At 51.8% G+C, this 12796-nt stretch overlaps 1 protein-coding gene across 5 annotated transcripts in view; it reads left to right on the forward strand.

Moving 5' to 3' along the window:
- The window catches only part of PTP4A3 (protein tyrosine phosphatase 4A3), a 45906-nt gene extending 36748 nt beyond the window's left edge, over positions 1 to 9158 (forward strand). For all 5 annotated transcript variants that reach the window (XM_055799079.1, XM_055799081.1, XM_055799082.1 and 2 more), the window contains exons 4-6: positions 2932 to 3062; positions 3725 to 3799; positions 4277 to 9158. In XM_055799079.1, coding sequence (XP_055655054.1) covers positions 2932 to 3062; positions 3725 to 3799; positions 4277 to 4394 — 324 coding nt within the window. In that variant the 3' untranslated portion in view covers positions 4395 to 9158. The remainder of the gene's footprint in view (positions 1 to 2931; positions 3063 to 3724; positions 3800 to 4276) is intronic.
- The last annotated feature ends 3638 nt before the right edge of the window (positions 9159 to 12796 follow it).

The raw sequence follows: 12796 nt of genomic DNA on the forward strand, positions 1-12796 counted from the left end.
TATCTGTATCTAGGATATGTTTTATATAGGGAGATAACAATATCCTAGATACAGAAACTACAGAAGACACTGTATAGAAACTATATAGCTTCTATATAAGTTTCTATAACTATATAGGAACAATATAGGGTATAAGATATAGAGATATATCTCTGTCCTCTCTGTCTATGGATAGATAGATGTATGCAGATATAGAGATATCTCTGTATATACCTGGATCAAATGTATTTCTATATATAGTTTATATCTACATGCACTGTCCCTTTCTTTGGGGAACGAGGCACAAGCTAGGTGAGGCCTGGTCTGGTGTGGTGTGCCATGGTGCCAGCATTCGCAGCCACGGTGCCCACATGTATGGTGGTCCCATACTGGACACACTCCCTGAGTGTTCTGGATCCGTCCTCTGCTTTTGGCTCTTTCACAGGGGATCCTGAGCAATCTCTGAAGGTGGTTACCATGTTGTGCCAGACGTGGATGTCCCATGCCATGGGCATCTGCTTGGCAGATCTTCCAGCAGTTTGGAGATGGGGCAGAAATCCTGCCGGAGAATCAACACTGTGTGGGTTTCGGGGTAGGAAGGTTTATGGTGCAGGATGGACGTACTGTGTTTGATATACCAGTAGTGTTCAATGTCTTTATTAATGTCGTAGGCAGTGGGATTGAGTACACCCTCAGCAGCTTTGCAGGTGACACCAAGCTGAGTGGTGTGGTTGATACCCATCATGGATGATGCCATCCAGAGGGACCCTGACAGGCTTGATGACTGGGCCCACGTGAACCTCATGAGGTTCAAGAAGGCCAAGTGCAAGGTCCTGCACCTGGCTCAGGGCAACCCCCAGTATCATGAATGGACTGAGAGCAGCCCTGCGGAGAAGGACTTGGGGATACTGGTGGATGAAAACCAGGACATGAGCCAGCAATGTGCGCTTGCAGCCCAGAAAGCCAACCGTATCCTGGGCTGCATGAAAAGTAACGCAGCCAGCAGGTCAAGGGAGGGGATTCTGCCCCTCTACTCCACTCTGGTGAGACTCCACCTGGAGTGCTGTGTCCAGCTCTGGGGTCCGCAGTACAGGAAAGACACGGAGCTGTTACGAGCCTGATCCAGAGGAGGGCCACAAAGCTGATCAGAGGGATGGAACACCTCTCCTGTGAGGAAAGGCTGAGAGAGCTGGGGTTGTTCAGCCTGGAAAAGTGAAGGCTCCGGGGTAAACTTACTGTGGCCCGTAAAGGGGGCTTATAAGAAGGATGGAGACAGAGTTTTTACCAGGGCCAGTAGTGACAGGACAAGGGGCAATAGTTTTAAACTGAAAGAAGATAGGTTTAGATTGAATATAAGGAAGAAATTTGTTACAATGAGCGTGGTGAAACACTGGTACAGGTTTCCCAGAGAAGTGGTAGGTGCCCCATCCCTGGAAACATTCAAGGTCAGATTGGATGGGACTCTTGAGCGACCCGACCTAGTGAAAGATGTCCCTGCCCATGGTGGAGGTGATGGACTAGATGATAGTTGAAGATCCCTTCCACCTCAAACCATTGTATGATTTGATGGGTTTGTGGCATGGTGTGTCATCCCTGGTGTGAGCCCAGTGACCTGCACTCATGGCTGAAGCTTTCTGGGCACCGTGGGGTGGAGATGGATTTGCAGGCCAGGCAGCAGGCTGCACAGGGTGGGCTGACTCAAGCCTTAGGATGCTCTGAAGCCCAATGTGCTCCTTTCCTAGCAAAGCCCAACTGAAATCACATTAGATGTTCAAACACTGAAGTGAAGAAGCTTCTTTTGCCATCTTACACCAAGGATGACTCCAGCACAGCAGCTTAGGAACTCACTCCTCAAATACAAGGATTATGGCCCAGTGCTTCCCACACACCAGGGCTCACCATGCTGCATCCCCTCCAAGTGATGCTGCCCTCCTGTGCCTCTCACTGCTGCATAGCCAGTGGCCATGGTCCTTCTGCCAGATTCATTTTGGGAGAGAAATCCCCATTTTGGGAGAGGTGTGCAGCCTTAACTGGCTGCCGGTGCCCATGGGGAGACACCGTCATTTTCCCAGGATGCTGCAGCAGTCGCAGGCATGGAACAGGACACTTTTCCCCCATAGCAGAACCTAGGCCTGAGGAATGCTTAATGCGGCACCTCTTTTACCCACTTTGTCACCAAGCTCCGATGTTGAGTCCCTGCAGCTTGAGGATGAAGCACAGAAGAAGAAGGGCTTGGGGGTTTTTTGTGCCCCTTAACAGCCTTTCCTGAAGGATGCTGTTTAAATGGCCCCATTTGGAGGGGTCTGTCTCACTCCTTTTGGCTCTCTCTAGTGCTGCGTTAGGGGGTCCCCAGAGCATCCTTTTGGGATTTCTGTGTTCAGCTTCCCCACCCACCACATGTGGCAGCAAGCTGAATTTCAGCACCACGTCAGGCCCTGAGATTTCAGCCACCTCAAAGCCACGTTTGCTTAAACTTCCTACAAAGTGGCTTTGTGCTCCCAAGTACTGGATTTAGACGGGAGCTGCTGCAGGGGAAGATGGGAGTTGCATCGCCCCGAAGCTATCTGTGGTCATCTGAATGGGGAGGAGGCAGGCGATGGCCACTCTGGTCTGCAGAGGCTGGAGGACATGGGGACCATGTTGCAGATCCTGTAGGTGCTCCTCAAGGCTGAAACTCTCCATGGGAGATGGGAGGACCCCAAACATAGGCTTGTATGGCTGCAAACCCTGAGCCAAAGCAGCTGGGGGATTCCTGCATGCCAGATGGTGCCGCAGAACCCGCTGCATCCCCACAGAGTTGCGCTGTGAGCCTGCTTTCTGGCACGTGCATCTGTCTCCCCACTGCCAAGGTCCCAAACACCACCACCCTGAGTAAAAAGCAGTCTCCCTGAGATTTTCCCCAGAGTCTCGACAGTGTTTCTCTCTTGCCCTGACCTTGCCCCCGCCTCGCAGGACTGGCCGTTCGATGATGGAGCACCTCCTCCCAGCAAGATAGTGGAAGATTGGCTCAACTTGTTGAAGACCAAGTTCTGTGAAGACCCTGGCTGCTGCGTGGCCGTGCACTGCGTGGCCGGCCTGGGGCGGTAAGTCAGAGCCCGGCACCTCAGCTGCCACCCCACCCATGAAGGGAGGAGAGGGAAAACCATGCTCGCTCTGCTCCTTCCCTTCCCCGGTCCCGCTTTGAGCAGGGGTTTTGCATGCTGTAAAATCTGAGTGGGAACAGGTGTTGACGGGGGGTTCTGCTGCCGGAGCTTCTCCTTGTGCTTCTTATGGCCAAACCCTGGGTGCTGGAGGGGATCTGGGTGGCTCAGTGCTGTCCTGCCAGTGCCCTGTGGCTGTTTTGCTTTTGCTAAAGAGCTCATCGTGTAAATACTTCAAAATGCCGCTGCAACTGGGAGCTGATCCTTTTTGAGAGCTGCTGCATTTTGCTGTTCCCCACAGCACAGGTCAGGTTTTGCATGTGTATTCACATCCACTTCTCCGATAGATTTGCCTCCAAAGTCCCTGTGCTCATTAGAAGAGCAGGAAACAGCTGCCAGCCCTGTCATAGGGGTCTTGCTCCAGAATCATGGTTGGGGCACCACTTGCAGTAAAATGACAAGAAATTACGAACTAAAAGTCACTACTGGCAGTTGTCTGCAATGCCACCATTACAGCCCCATGGCATGTCCCCCCATCCCAAGTTGGGGTGTCAGTCTCTGGGCCGCGTGGCTGGGGAGTGACCGGGGCTGCCATTGCCTTTCAGTGCTCCCGTCCTTGTTGCGCTGGCCTTGATCGAGAGTGGGATGAAGTATGAAGACGCCATCCAGTTCATCCGACAGTAAGTCGAGCAGTGTTTCAGTGTTAGGGGAGAAAGCAGCCCCTCTCCTGATGGAACAGAGAGGTCTGGCATGTCCCAGTTTTTTGGGGTGGCAACAGGGTTGCTTTTCTCCTTGGAGGAGGAAGAGGGAGGTGCTGATATCAAGCACCCTGTGCCTTTGCATCAGGGCTGCAGGAGGCTGGGGCAGCAGCTGAGAGCATCTTGGGGGGGTTCTCAGTGGGCAGCCTGCTTCTGGCAGCTGCCCCAATTGTTGCCTTCCCAGCTGTCCATGTCTTGAGACTTGCAGGGCTGATGAGTGAGAAAAGCTGCTGGGGTCAGTGCCCGCCTCCATCCCTGAAGAATGTACATGGCTGCAGCCTCCATAATCCCTTTGTGCTACAGACAGGGCAGTTCAGCACCCTGAAATAAGTGGTTGTGGGGTGGGAGGTCTTCTCCTGCCACAGCACTGACTGTGCTGGGTCTTCTCTGTCCCCGCAGGAAGCGCAGAGGAGCCATCAACAGCAAGCAGCTGACGTACTTGGAAAAATACCGACCAAAGCAGAGACTCCGATTTAAGGACCCTCATAACCACAAGAACAAATGCTGCATCATGTAACCTCAACGACCTCTTGCCAAAATCTGTGCACACAGACACCCGGGCACTCGCACACATCCCACCCCCTCACCTCCTTGCCCAGCCCTGTGCACCTCATGCGCCGCCCCACTGCCAGAGCTGGGGTGGGGGGACATGGAGCACCACCAGCGTGTTCCAGCACCCACAGCACGGTCGTATTGCTGGAGCCCCGAAAAAGGCTGCTCTCTCCAGCTACAGCCCTGAGGAGGGAAGGCAGCACTACCCTTTGACTCTTGGTGTTACAGGCAATGAGCTCATGTGATGGTTCTTCATCGCCTTCCTCCTTCTCCCTTTCCCCTCCCATTGCACTGAGAGGGTTGGACAAAGGGTGCTTGGTTTGGGGTGATGCAGGCAGGTCTGTGTCAGTTGGGAAGGGATGGGGAGCAGGAGGGCTGGAGCACTCCCAGAAAAACCCTTTCCCACCTCTTCCCTATAAATAAGGGCTGTAGCAGTGGGGACAGAAGTGGGGATGGTGCAGTGGCCTCAGGGGGGAAGATGGTGATAGCAGGGAGAGGTAAAGGCAGCTTGTAGCTTGGTGCTGGCCCTCTGGCCACAGGAAGGGCTGAGCTAAGTCCCCCAGCACTATTCTGTGTCTCCTGACCCCTGTGCCACATCACCCTCTCCCTGTTGCCTTGATGCCAGCCAGGATGCTGCAGATGGGGCTCATTGGGGGCTTGCTGCAGCAAAGGCAGAGGCTCTGGGAAACTTGAGGACCATGGTGAGGCTTTGAGGTACCCAGCTTTGGCAGGGTGCAGGGTCAGCGCTGAGTCCCCCAAAGTGTGGAGTGCTCTTATTTATAGCTTCCAAATTCAGTGTACGGGGTGGTGGGTTCTCTTGTGTCATGTCCCCATCACTGAGCCACGGCACAAACCCCCATTCTGGCTGCAATGTCCTGGGAACACAATGTGCATCTCAGGGCATGTCCATGTCCTCCACTGCTGTGTCTCCTGGCCAAGGGGCTGGGCTTCAGCTTTCCTGGGGGATTTTGGGTGCTCCTAGCAAGGGCACATCACCAAATTTTGCATCTGCCTTTCCCGCATCTGTAACACAGCGCCTGGCACCCCAGAATCCCCTGGCACATGCCCTGGTGGGGTGGACTCAGATCTGCCCCTGAGCCAGGACATTAAACATCTCTCGACTTTCTGCCTTTGAACGCTTGCAGCAGCTGGAGCGGTGGGCACATAGGGGTTGTGGGTTTTTTTTTTCTTTTGACAAGGATAAGAAATTTGCTAATTAAAGAAAAAAAAAACTTTTAAAAAAATATGTTTGTCTTCCGCACGTCCTCTGGCCTTTCTTTCTCCCATTTCTTCCCAGTGGAGCCCGGGAGGTGACCCATGGCCTCCTCAGACCGATCCCCAGCACTCAGTCATGGATGGCTGCCATCCGCTGTCACCAGGGCATACGTGTGGCCCAGTGGATGCTTCAAGTGTCCTTTGGGCTCGCTGCTGCTCACCCCCTCAGCTGCAGAGGATCGCAGTTGTTGGGGCAAGGAGGGCTAGTCATAAAATGTCTGGTGGTATTGGGACACCCAACTTGAGATGCCTTCAGTGGCCTGTGTTGGGTATCTCCAGAGGTTTGTGTGCCTTCCAAATCATAGACTATCCAGAGACATTTGCTTCAGAGGGCTGATCTCTTCAGATAAGTGGTGAGGATTAGACAACTTCAGTACCTGCAGAAGGGTAGAGGATGGCTTCATGCCTCCACACGTGGGCAGAGGAGGAGCTTGGAGCCATTTCCAGCACCACTCCTCCTCTCCTGATAGGGGCCAGCCTGGCTGCACGGCAGGGATAGCCACCCCATGGCATGGGCTCTGGTGACAGATGAGGTGGGGACCCTCCACACATCGCCCCAGAGTTGTTGTAACACACACCTTGGGCCTGTCCTAGCCTCCACGCTGCGGGACATCCCTTGGCCCCCTGAGTTTCTCCTACCCCATTCCAGACTGTTGATTCCCGTGCCTCGTAGGAAGGGTGGCAGTGGTCAGAGTGTGTTTGTTGGCAAGGGTGAGCAATGGGGCTGATAGGAAGGCCTAATCCTGTAACACAGCAGTCATGCTGGGTGGGTCACCATTCCCTTACTGTCCGGGTGTGTCCTGCTGCTAAAATAGGTGCTGCTTCATCCCCGGGGACAAAAGGAGGTGGCTTGGCATTGCAATGGGATAGCCCAAATCCCTCTTAGGCAGAGGACCTTGCGGTCCCGTGTGCTCCCCAGTCATAACAGGCTGTGCCATGATATGCGAAGAGTTTAGGATAAAGCAGTGGGAACCACCGCCTTGCAAGCTTGCAGGTGTTTCTGCCCTGGTGAGAAGAAGAGATGGTTTCCTCACCCACGCTCCTGGGAGCGTTGCATGGCAGGTTGCCCAGGGCAAGCGGTCCAAGGCTTCAGCCACGATGCTTGTGAGTTGGGGTTGGGGTGGGGACAGCGGGGCTTGAATTCAGCCTCCTTTGGCGATTGGAACTCGCCGCCTCCTCCATGCAGGGTTTGATAGTAGCAATGCTCAGTGCTGAGCTCTGATGAGAGTACACTCGGATCTCGGCTTAGTGGGCTTGTTAGAGGGAACACGAGGGGGACAGGCTTCGCAGTGCTCCTTCGCTTTATGTAGCATCAACCCATCCACCTTAAAAATAGGGGAGCTTCTAGTGTAAGGGTAGTCCTTGGCCAGTTACAATCCATGTGGCCAAAACCTGAGCACCTCTGGCCGGCAGAGTGGCATCTTGATACTCTCCAGTTTTATGAGTCGCTGCAAAAAAACCCCAAAACCATGCTAATTTAATTGTCCTATTTTTTTTTCTTTTTTGTTTTTTGTTTTTTCTTTTTTCTTTTTTCTTTTTTTAATGGATATCTCCCTCCTGTCCTGGAACTTGCTGTCACCTCCCATAGACAGGACACCTCAGCAGCCTAGGTGCTGCTGTCCTTTCATGGAAGGCTTGAACCCACTCCCAAGGTTTCTCTGGGTTGGACTGCCAAATATTTGGGGTTTTTTTGATACAGACTTGGGCTCCTACCTCTGAGGTACCAGCTCCTTGATGTTTCAGCCTAGACAGGGTTACAGAAACCTAACAGGGTGGGGAAATTGAGGGGTCTTCCAACCAGGTTTTGGGTGAAAAAAATTCACAAAGAGCCCAGTTCCTTCACAGAAACGTTGGGACAGTTGGGGAAGAGGGAAGGTTGGAGCTCAGTAGACACATAGCACCAGAGCAAAGCCTAAGCAGCCAAGGGCTTATGGTTTGGGCTGCTTTTGGGGTCTCTCCTTGTACACTGATCTTGTTTCACCTCAGATGCCAAGATATTGAAAGGAGAGCCTTAAAAATCTGATTTATTTGCCAGTTCTGTTATTGCTCCATTTGCCTCCATTGGGTTTTGGCAGACGTCATAAGCAACAGACACCCCCATGGCTTTGGCTACAAACCAGCCACCTCACCCTGCCTTTTTCTGCAGAAGCAAAGGACAAAGTCAGTTTTATACCTCATCATTCCATCCACCTCCCTCACCTCCTCCATGGAAAGCTGTCATCTCTCCATAGTTTGCAGGGACAGGGCTCCAAACCGGTAGCAAGAGCTTCGGTGATTTAGACCCAAAGGATGTCAAAGCAGAGATGCCCTAACCATCAAACCAAGAGCTTGTAGGCTTTGCCGGGGAATCGATCATGGTTGAATTTCATATGGGGGAATAAGTCTGAGCAGGAATTCATAGTTGTGTCCTCTCACCGGTGGCACAGGTGTGGCCTTATCTGCATTTTGTTTAAGAGGCTCATATGTCCCTTCTATTCTCCATGTTTGTCAGTCAGATTGGAGCACACGGTGGGGACAGCAGTGGGAAGGAAGGCAACACAGCCATCGCAGATGGGCAGCGCTTTATTTGAGAAAGGTCTGGTGATGCGTATTTAAAAACTTTTGCCTTTGTAAATTCATATTATGAGTCTTGCAGTAAGGCTGATGCTGTGGTGCTTAGGCTGTGAGCTTCAGATGAGGAGGTTTATGAGTAACAGATTTCCTGAGGAAGCAAAGAGTCTTGCTCTATCTACAATAGAACAAGTCGTTTTCTTTTTTTTTTTTTTTTTTTTTATTAGATTTGTTTGTTTTTTATTAGTCCCAGTGGGGAAGCACACAGGGAGATTCGTGACTTCCATGCTGTTTCTAGGGTCTTACATCTTACTTGCTTCCAGCAGGCTGGGTAGGTGCAGTTTGGCGGGTGGAGTTGGATGGGATACTGTCTGGTGGGAGAAAAATGTGGCTGGTTTCTTCGTGCAGCAGGGGGGTCACAGGCCGGCTGGGGTCCTGCTTGCAGGCTCTGGCAGACATTCCCGGGGAGGGGGGCGTTTCGCCGCACTCAGCTTCCCCTTAGAAAATGATCTCCCAGTGAACTCTGGACTTCCCTGCTGTTTCTTTCTGTGCAACAAAGAACTGCATATTTTCCTTTTTAACTCTGTGGGCAATCGTAGTAGTATGTAGATTAAGCCCAGATGACTGTTTGGTTTTTTTTTCTTTTTTCGGTCTGAGCCATAGCTAAATTATTATACCCAATGCTTTTTGTATCAGACAGCATCACTTTGAATATGCAGATGAGGTATAGGATCTTGACACTTTATAACGTTTTTAAAAAGAAACTTGTCTGTTTACTTAGGTCTTGTGTAAAAAGGAAAAAAAAATTATGCCTTTTAGTAATCACTTCTCTTTTTTTTTGAGTTTTATGAAATTACGGTGGTTACACTCCAGCAGCAAAATAAAAAGCATTCACTGTTTTGTACATCCCTGTGTGCTGTGGTGCTGCTAATGGGGGAAGCAAAGGCAGAGCTGAACTCCAGTCAAGGCACAGTGGAGGGGTGCACGGGAAGGGGGAGGGGGGAAGGGTCCTGCTGCCTCCCCTTGGCTGAAGATCTCAGCCCACTCCTGTCCCATCCCAAATGTGTCCCAGCCATTCCCTGGGTTATTTCCCTCCTCTCATCTCATTTTTCTTTCCTGGAAGCTCCCAGGACAGACAACAGAGGTGGCTAGGAAAGGGCTGGACCTACTGCAATTAGATGATGGGTTGCAGACAGATTGGATAAAGTGGAGCCCAGGGCAGAGAAAAGCGATATGCCCAGTGCTAAGGCAAGTGCTGAGGGAGCACCCAGGCCTCCAGATGTTCACATAGAGCCCTTTTCCCCATGGGCTGGTCTCTGTTCCATCCAGGATAGTCACTGTATGTTCCATCTCCAGCCCTCCCTTAGCAAAACGTCATGCAGGTCTTCAGCAGTGATTGCCAGGCCAGGCAGCCCCCCAGTTCCAGCAGGCCTCCAGCACAGCCACCATGATCACTGCAGGGTCAGGAGCCAGCACCTTGCCAGAGAAAGTCCAACCATCACAAGCATTTACTTCCAGCCCAAGCAAGGTCTTCTTCAGAGGAGGGTCTGTCAGCTGTGAGCTGGTCTGCAGCAGTGGACTTGCCTTGGCTGAGTAAGTTAATTGCATTGCTCGCTTACCAAAGTGTGTCATGGTTTTTAAGTACATACTTCATCATCAAACAGCTGACATAAGCAGACCCCACACCCACCCTGATCCTGACCAGTGTGGCAACTGATGTACTTGGATAAAAGATGTTGTAAGTCTCAGAGATGCCTTTTCTTCCTCATGGAAAGAGCTGTCCCCACGGCAAAGCTGTAGGGTGCTGTTGGGCAAGTGGTCCAGCTGAAAGCCCCTGCTGGGCTCCCCAAGGGGCCATAGCTAATAACTCATAGCGTGCTAGAACCTGACTACTTGAGGTCACCTATACAGTGGGCAACCCTTGTAGCAGAAATACACCAAATACCTGGATTGACTGTGACCAGCCTCTCTGGGCTCAGGCATGAAGCAGCAATGGGAGGAACCAACTTCTAAATACACATTGTCCACCAGCACAAACACACCTGCCAGGGACACCTGGGTTAGGAAGATCTTGTGGCTGGAGATCTGATGGCTGCTTCTCCCTCTCTCACTGCTTCTCCTATGATAGACCAGTTTAACAGCTAAATGTACAAGGTGGAGAGCTCAGTGACTATCTCAGGGCAGTGTCTCCTAGCTGAGCAACACATGTAGACCGCAGTCCACTCAGGAAGGTAGACTGGGCAGACTGGGCAGTACACCAGCAGGGAGGAGCCGGGTTAAACATTGGGTTAGAGTTTCTGATGGTGAAATGGACTTTTGGAGGGAGGACATGGTATTCAAGCCCTTGGAGGAGTTCTAAGAACAGGACAAGCATTTTGTCCATCCAAGGTCAGGATGGGACAATGACCTTTGTAATGTGGTTTTTATCCCTAACCCCACTAATGATTTATGTCTAGCTGTGGTCCAGCTAAGCTCTTCGGGCTTAGAGCCAACCAAGCAAGTTAAAACTGTGGAGGCAACTGACCTAGGCAGGACATGCGACACTCAGAGACATGGCAGGTATCTCAGCATTTCTGCGGGAACTGGCACATGTCATGTATCAGAAAACAGCTTCCCTTGCCTGGGAGGGTGGGAAGGCTGAAATGACCCAGACTCGGTGTTTTCTACAGGAAGGGCCTGCTAGGAAAAGAGGTCTGATTTGGAAGCGGATTTTACTTACCCACTCTCACCATCCATTTCCAACTCCAGACACCTCAGTCCTGCCCCATAGCTGGGACTCCTGGAGGAACCAGGCCCTGTAACATACCAGCCAGGCTGCTGAAGAGGTGGGCTTTTGGGAACCAACACAGCTCAACAGAGCCATCAGATCTTGGGAAGCTTTGGACCCTCTCCAGTGAGTGTTGTCCAGCTCTTCCAGGGGAAAACATTCAACCAGCTCAGCCCTGGGTTAGGGGCAGGGGGCACAGGCCGGTAGGTTGCTGCATGGGAAGCTGCTTCAAGGCTATGGCAAGGTGGGCACTGACATTACTGCTTCAAATTCAGGAGTGTGATCAGGTTTCTTTACATTTCCACTGCTAGTCTGATAGCTCAGTGTTAGTCTCGATTAAACTACTTGCAACAGGGCTTGTAAGGCCCATTTGTCCATCTCTCTATGCCAAGAATTTGAATCCAGTCACTGATTTAACCCCACAGAGCATGAGAGCTCCCAACACCACCATATTCCTACAAGACCAATGAAAAAAGCAGATAAAGACCTAAGTGGTATGTCCAGTAGAGCATGACCTAACCTTGGTTAGATACCCAAGAGTCCACCCAGAGGAGACATTACACACACCCTACCCACTGGAGGTCTTCTCAGTCCTTCACCACTGGCAGAGACCACCCATTGGACAAAAAAACAGGCTTTGCTCATGAAACCATCTGAATTTTTAACTTTGCCCTCCATGACCAAGGCAGGAAGGCAAAGACCAGAGTCTCCATGGAGGCTGAGAAGCAGGAGCTTGCATGAACAGGCTGGTAAGCAAGGAAAGCTGACACTAATTGTGTGAGCTCCTGAGTAATTACAAGGCCTTGGGTGGGGTAAATGGGGAAGGGGGAAGGAAACTCCCCTCTTTCTGCTGTAGGCTCAGCAAGATGCCAGCTTGGAAGAGGTGAGGGCTGCAGCAGGGTGGCGCGGCCAGAGCTGTCCTTGGATTGCCCTAGCGCTCCCCAAGTGCTCTGCAAGGCAGATCCTTATCTCCTTGCAGGCTTTGAACCATGCAGCTGCAAGGGGCACTGCCTCCACTGTTGTGCAATAATCAACCGGGCCTTCAATCAGCGTAATTGCTGCCTCACCTCCCAACCAGGAGGGCCAGGGGGACTTCCGAACACAGCTGCATGTGCTGGAGAAACACCCGCCCGTGCTCCTGCCTGTACATGCTGTCTCCTACCTGCCTGCATTCCTCCTTGCCCTCTGTCACCAAAAACTGTGCACCCCTTTGCAGGCCAGATCCTGACTCTGTGTTCCTGCCCTCCTTAAAAGGAGCACTATGAAAGTCTGTCAAACTTGAGTTTTCTGGAAAGGTCTAAGTTGGCTGCTCACAGGTCCTGGAATCTCTTCCCAACTCATGCCATGCTCTGCAGTGCATTAGCCCATTCCCAGCAGAGGAGGTGGGTACCTACAAGCCCTATCACAGCCACGTATTGCAGTCAGTACTTTCAATCCTGCCAACACCAAAATCAGTGAGATCCACCCACCTGAAGGTGGGTGCCCACAGTGTGATGTCATCCCGGGCTCCCTTTCCAGTCAGCAGAGATCAAGTAAAGAATCAATACTGGGTATTCAGGAGGGACCGACCTCATCCTGTCATGGACACTTCTTTCAGAGCTTCACCACCACAGAAGAACCCCAGACACTCGGCTCACATAGAGACATCCACGCTGGAGAGACCCAAAGCCTTGGGAGATGACCCACGGCTCAGCACTCCCCCTAACTCATGTTACTAACCCACCTCAGAAAGTCAGCTCCCTGCAGAGCTGTGGAGGCAAATGTTGCAGGGTCTT

The sequence above is a fragment of the Falco peregrinus genome, chromosome 3, assembly GCF_023634155.1.
Source record: "Falco peregrinus isolate bFalPer1 chromosome 3, bFalPer1.pri, whole genome shotgun sequence".
In the NCBI taxonomy this organism is placed as follows: Eukaryota; Metazoa; Chordata; class Aves; order Falconiformes; family Falconidae; genus Falco; species Falco peregrinus.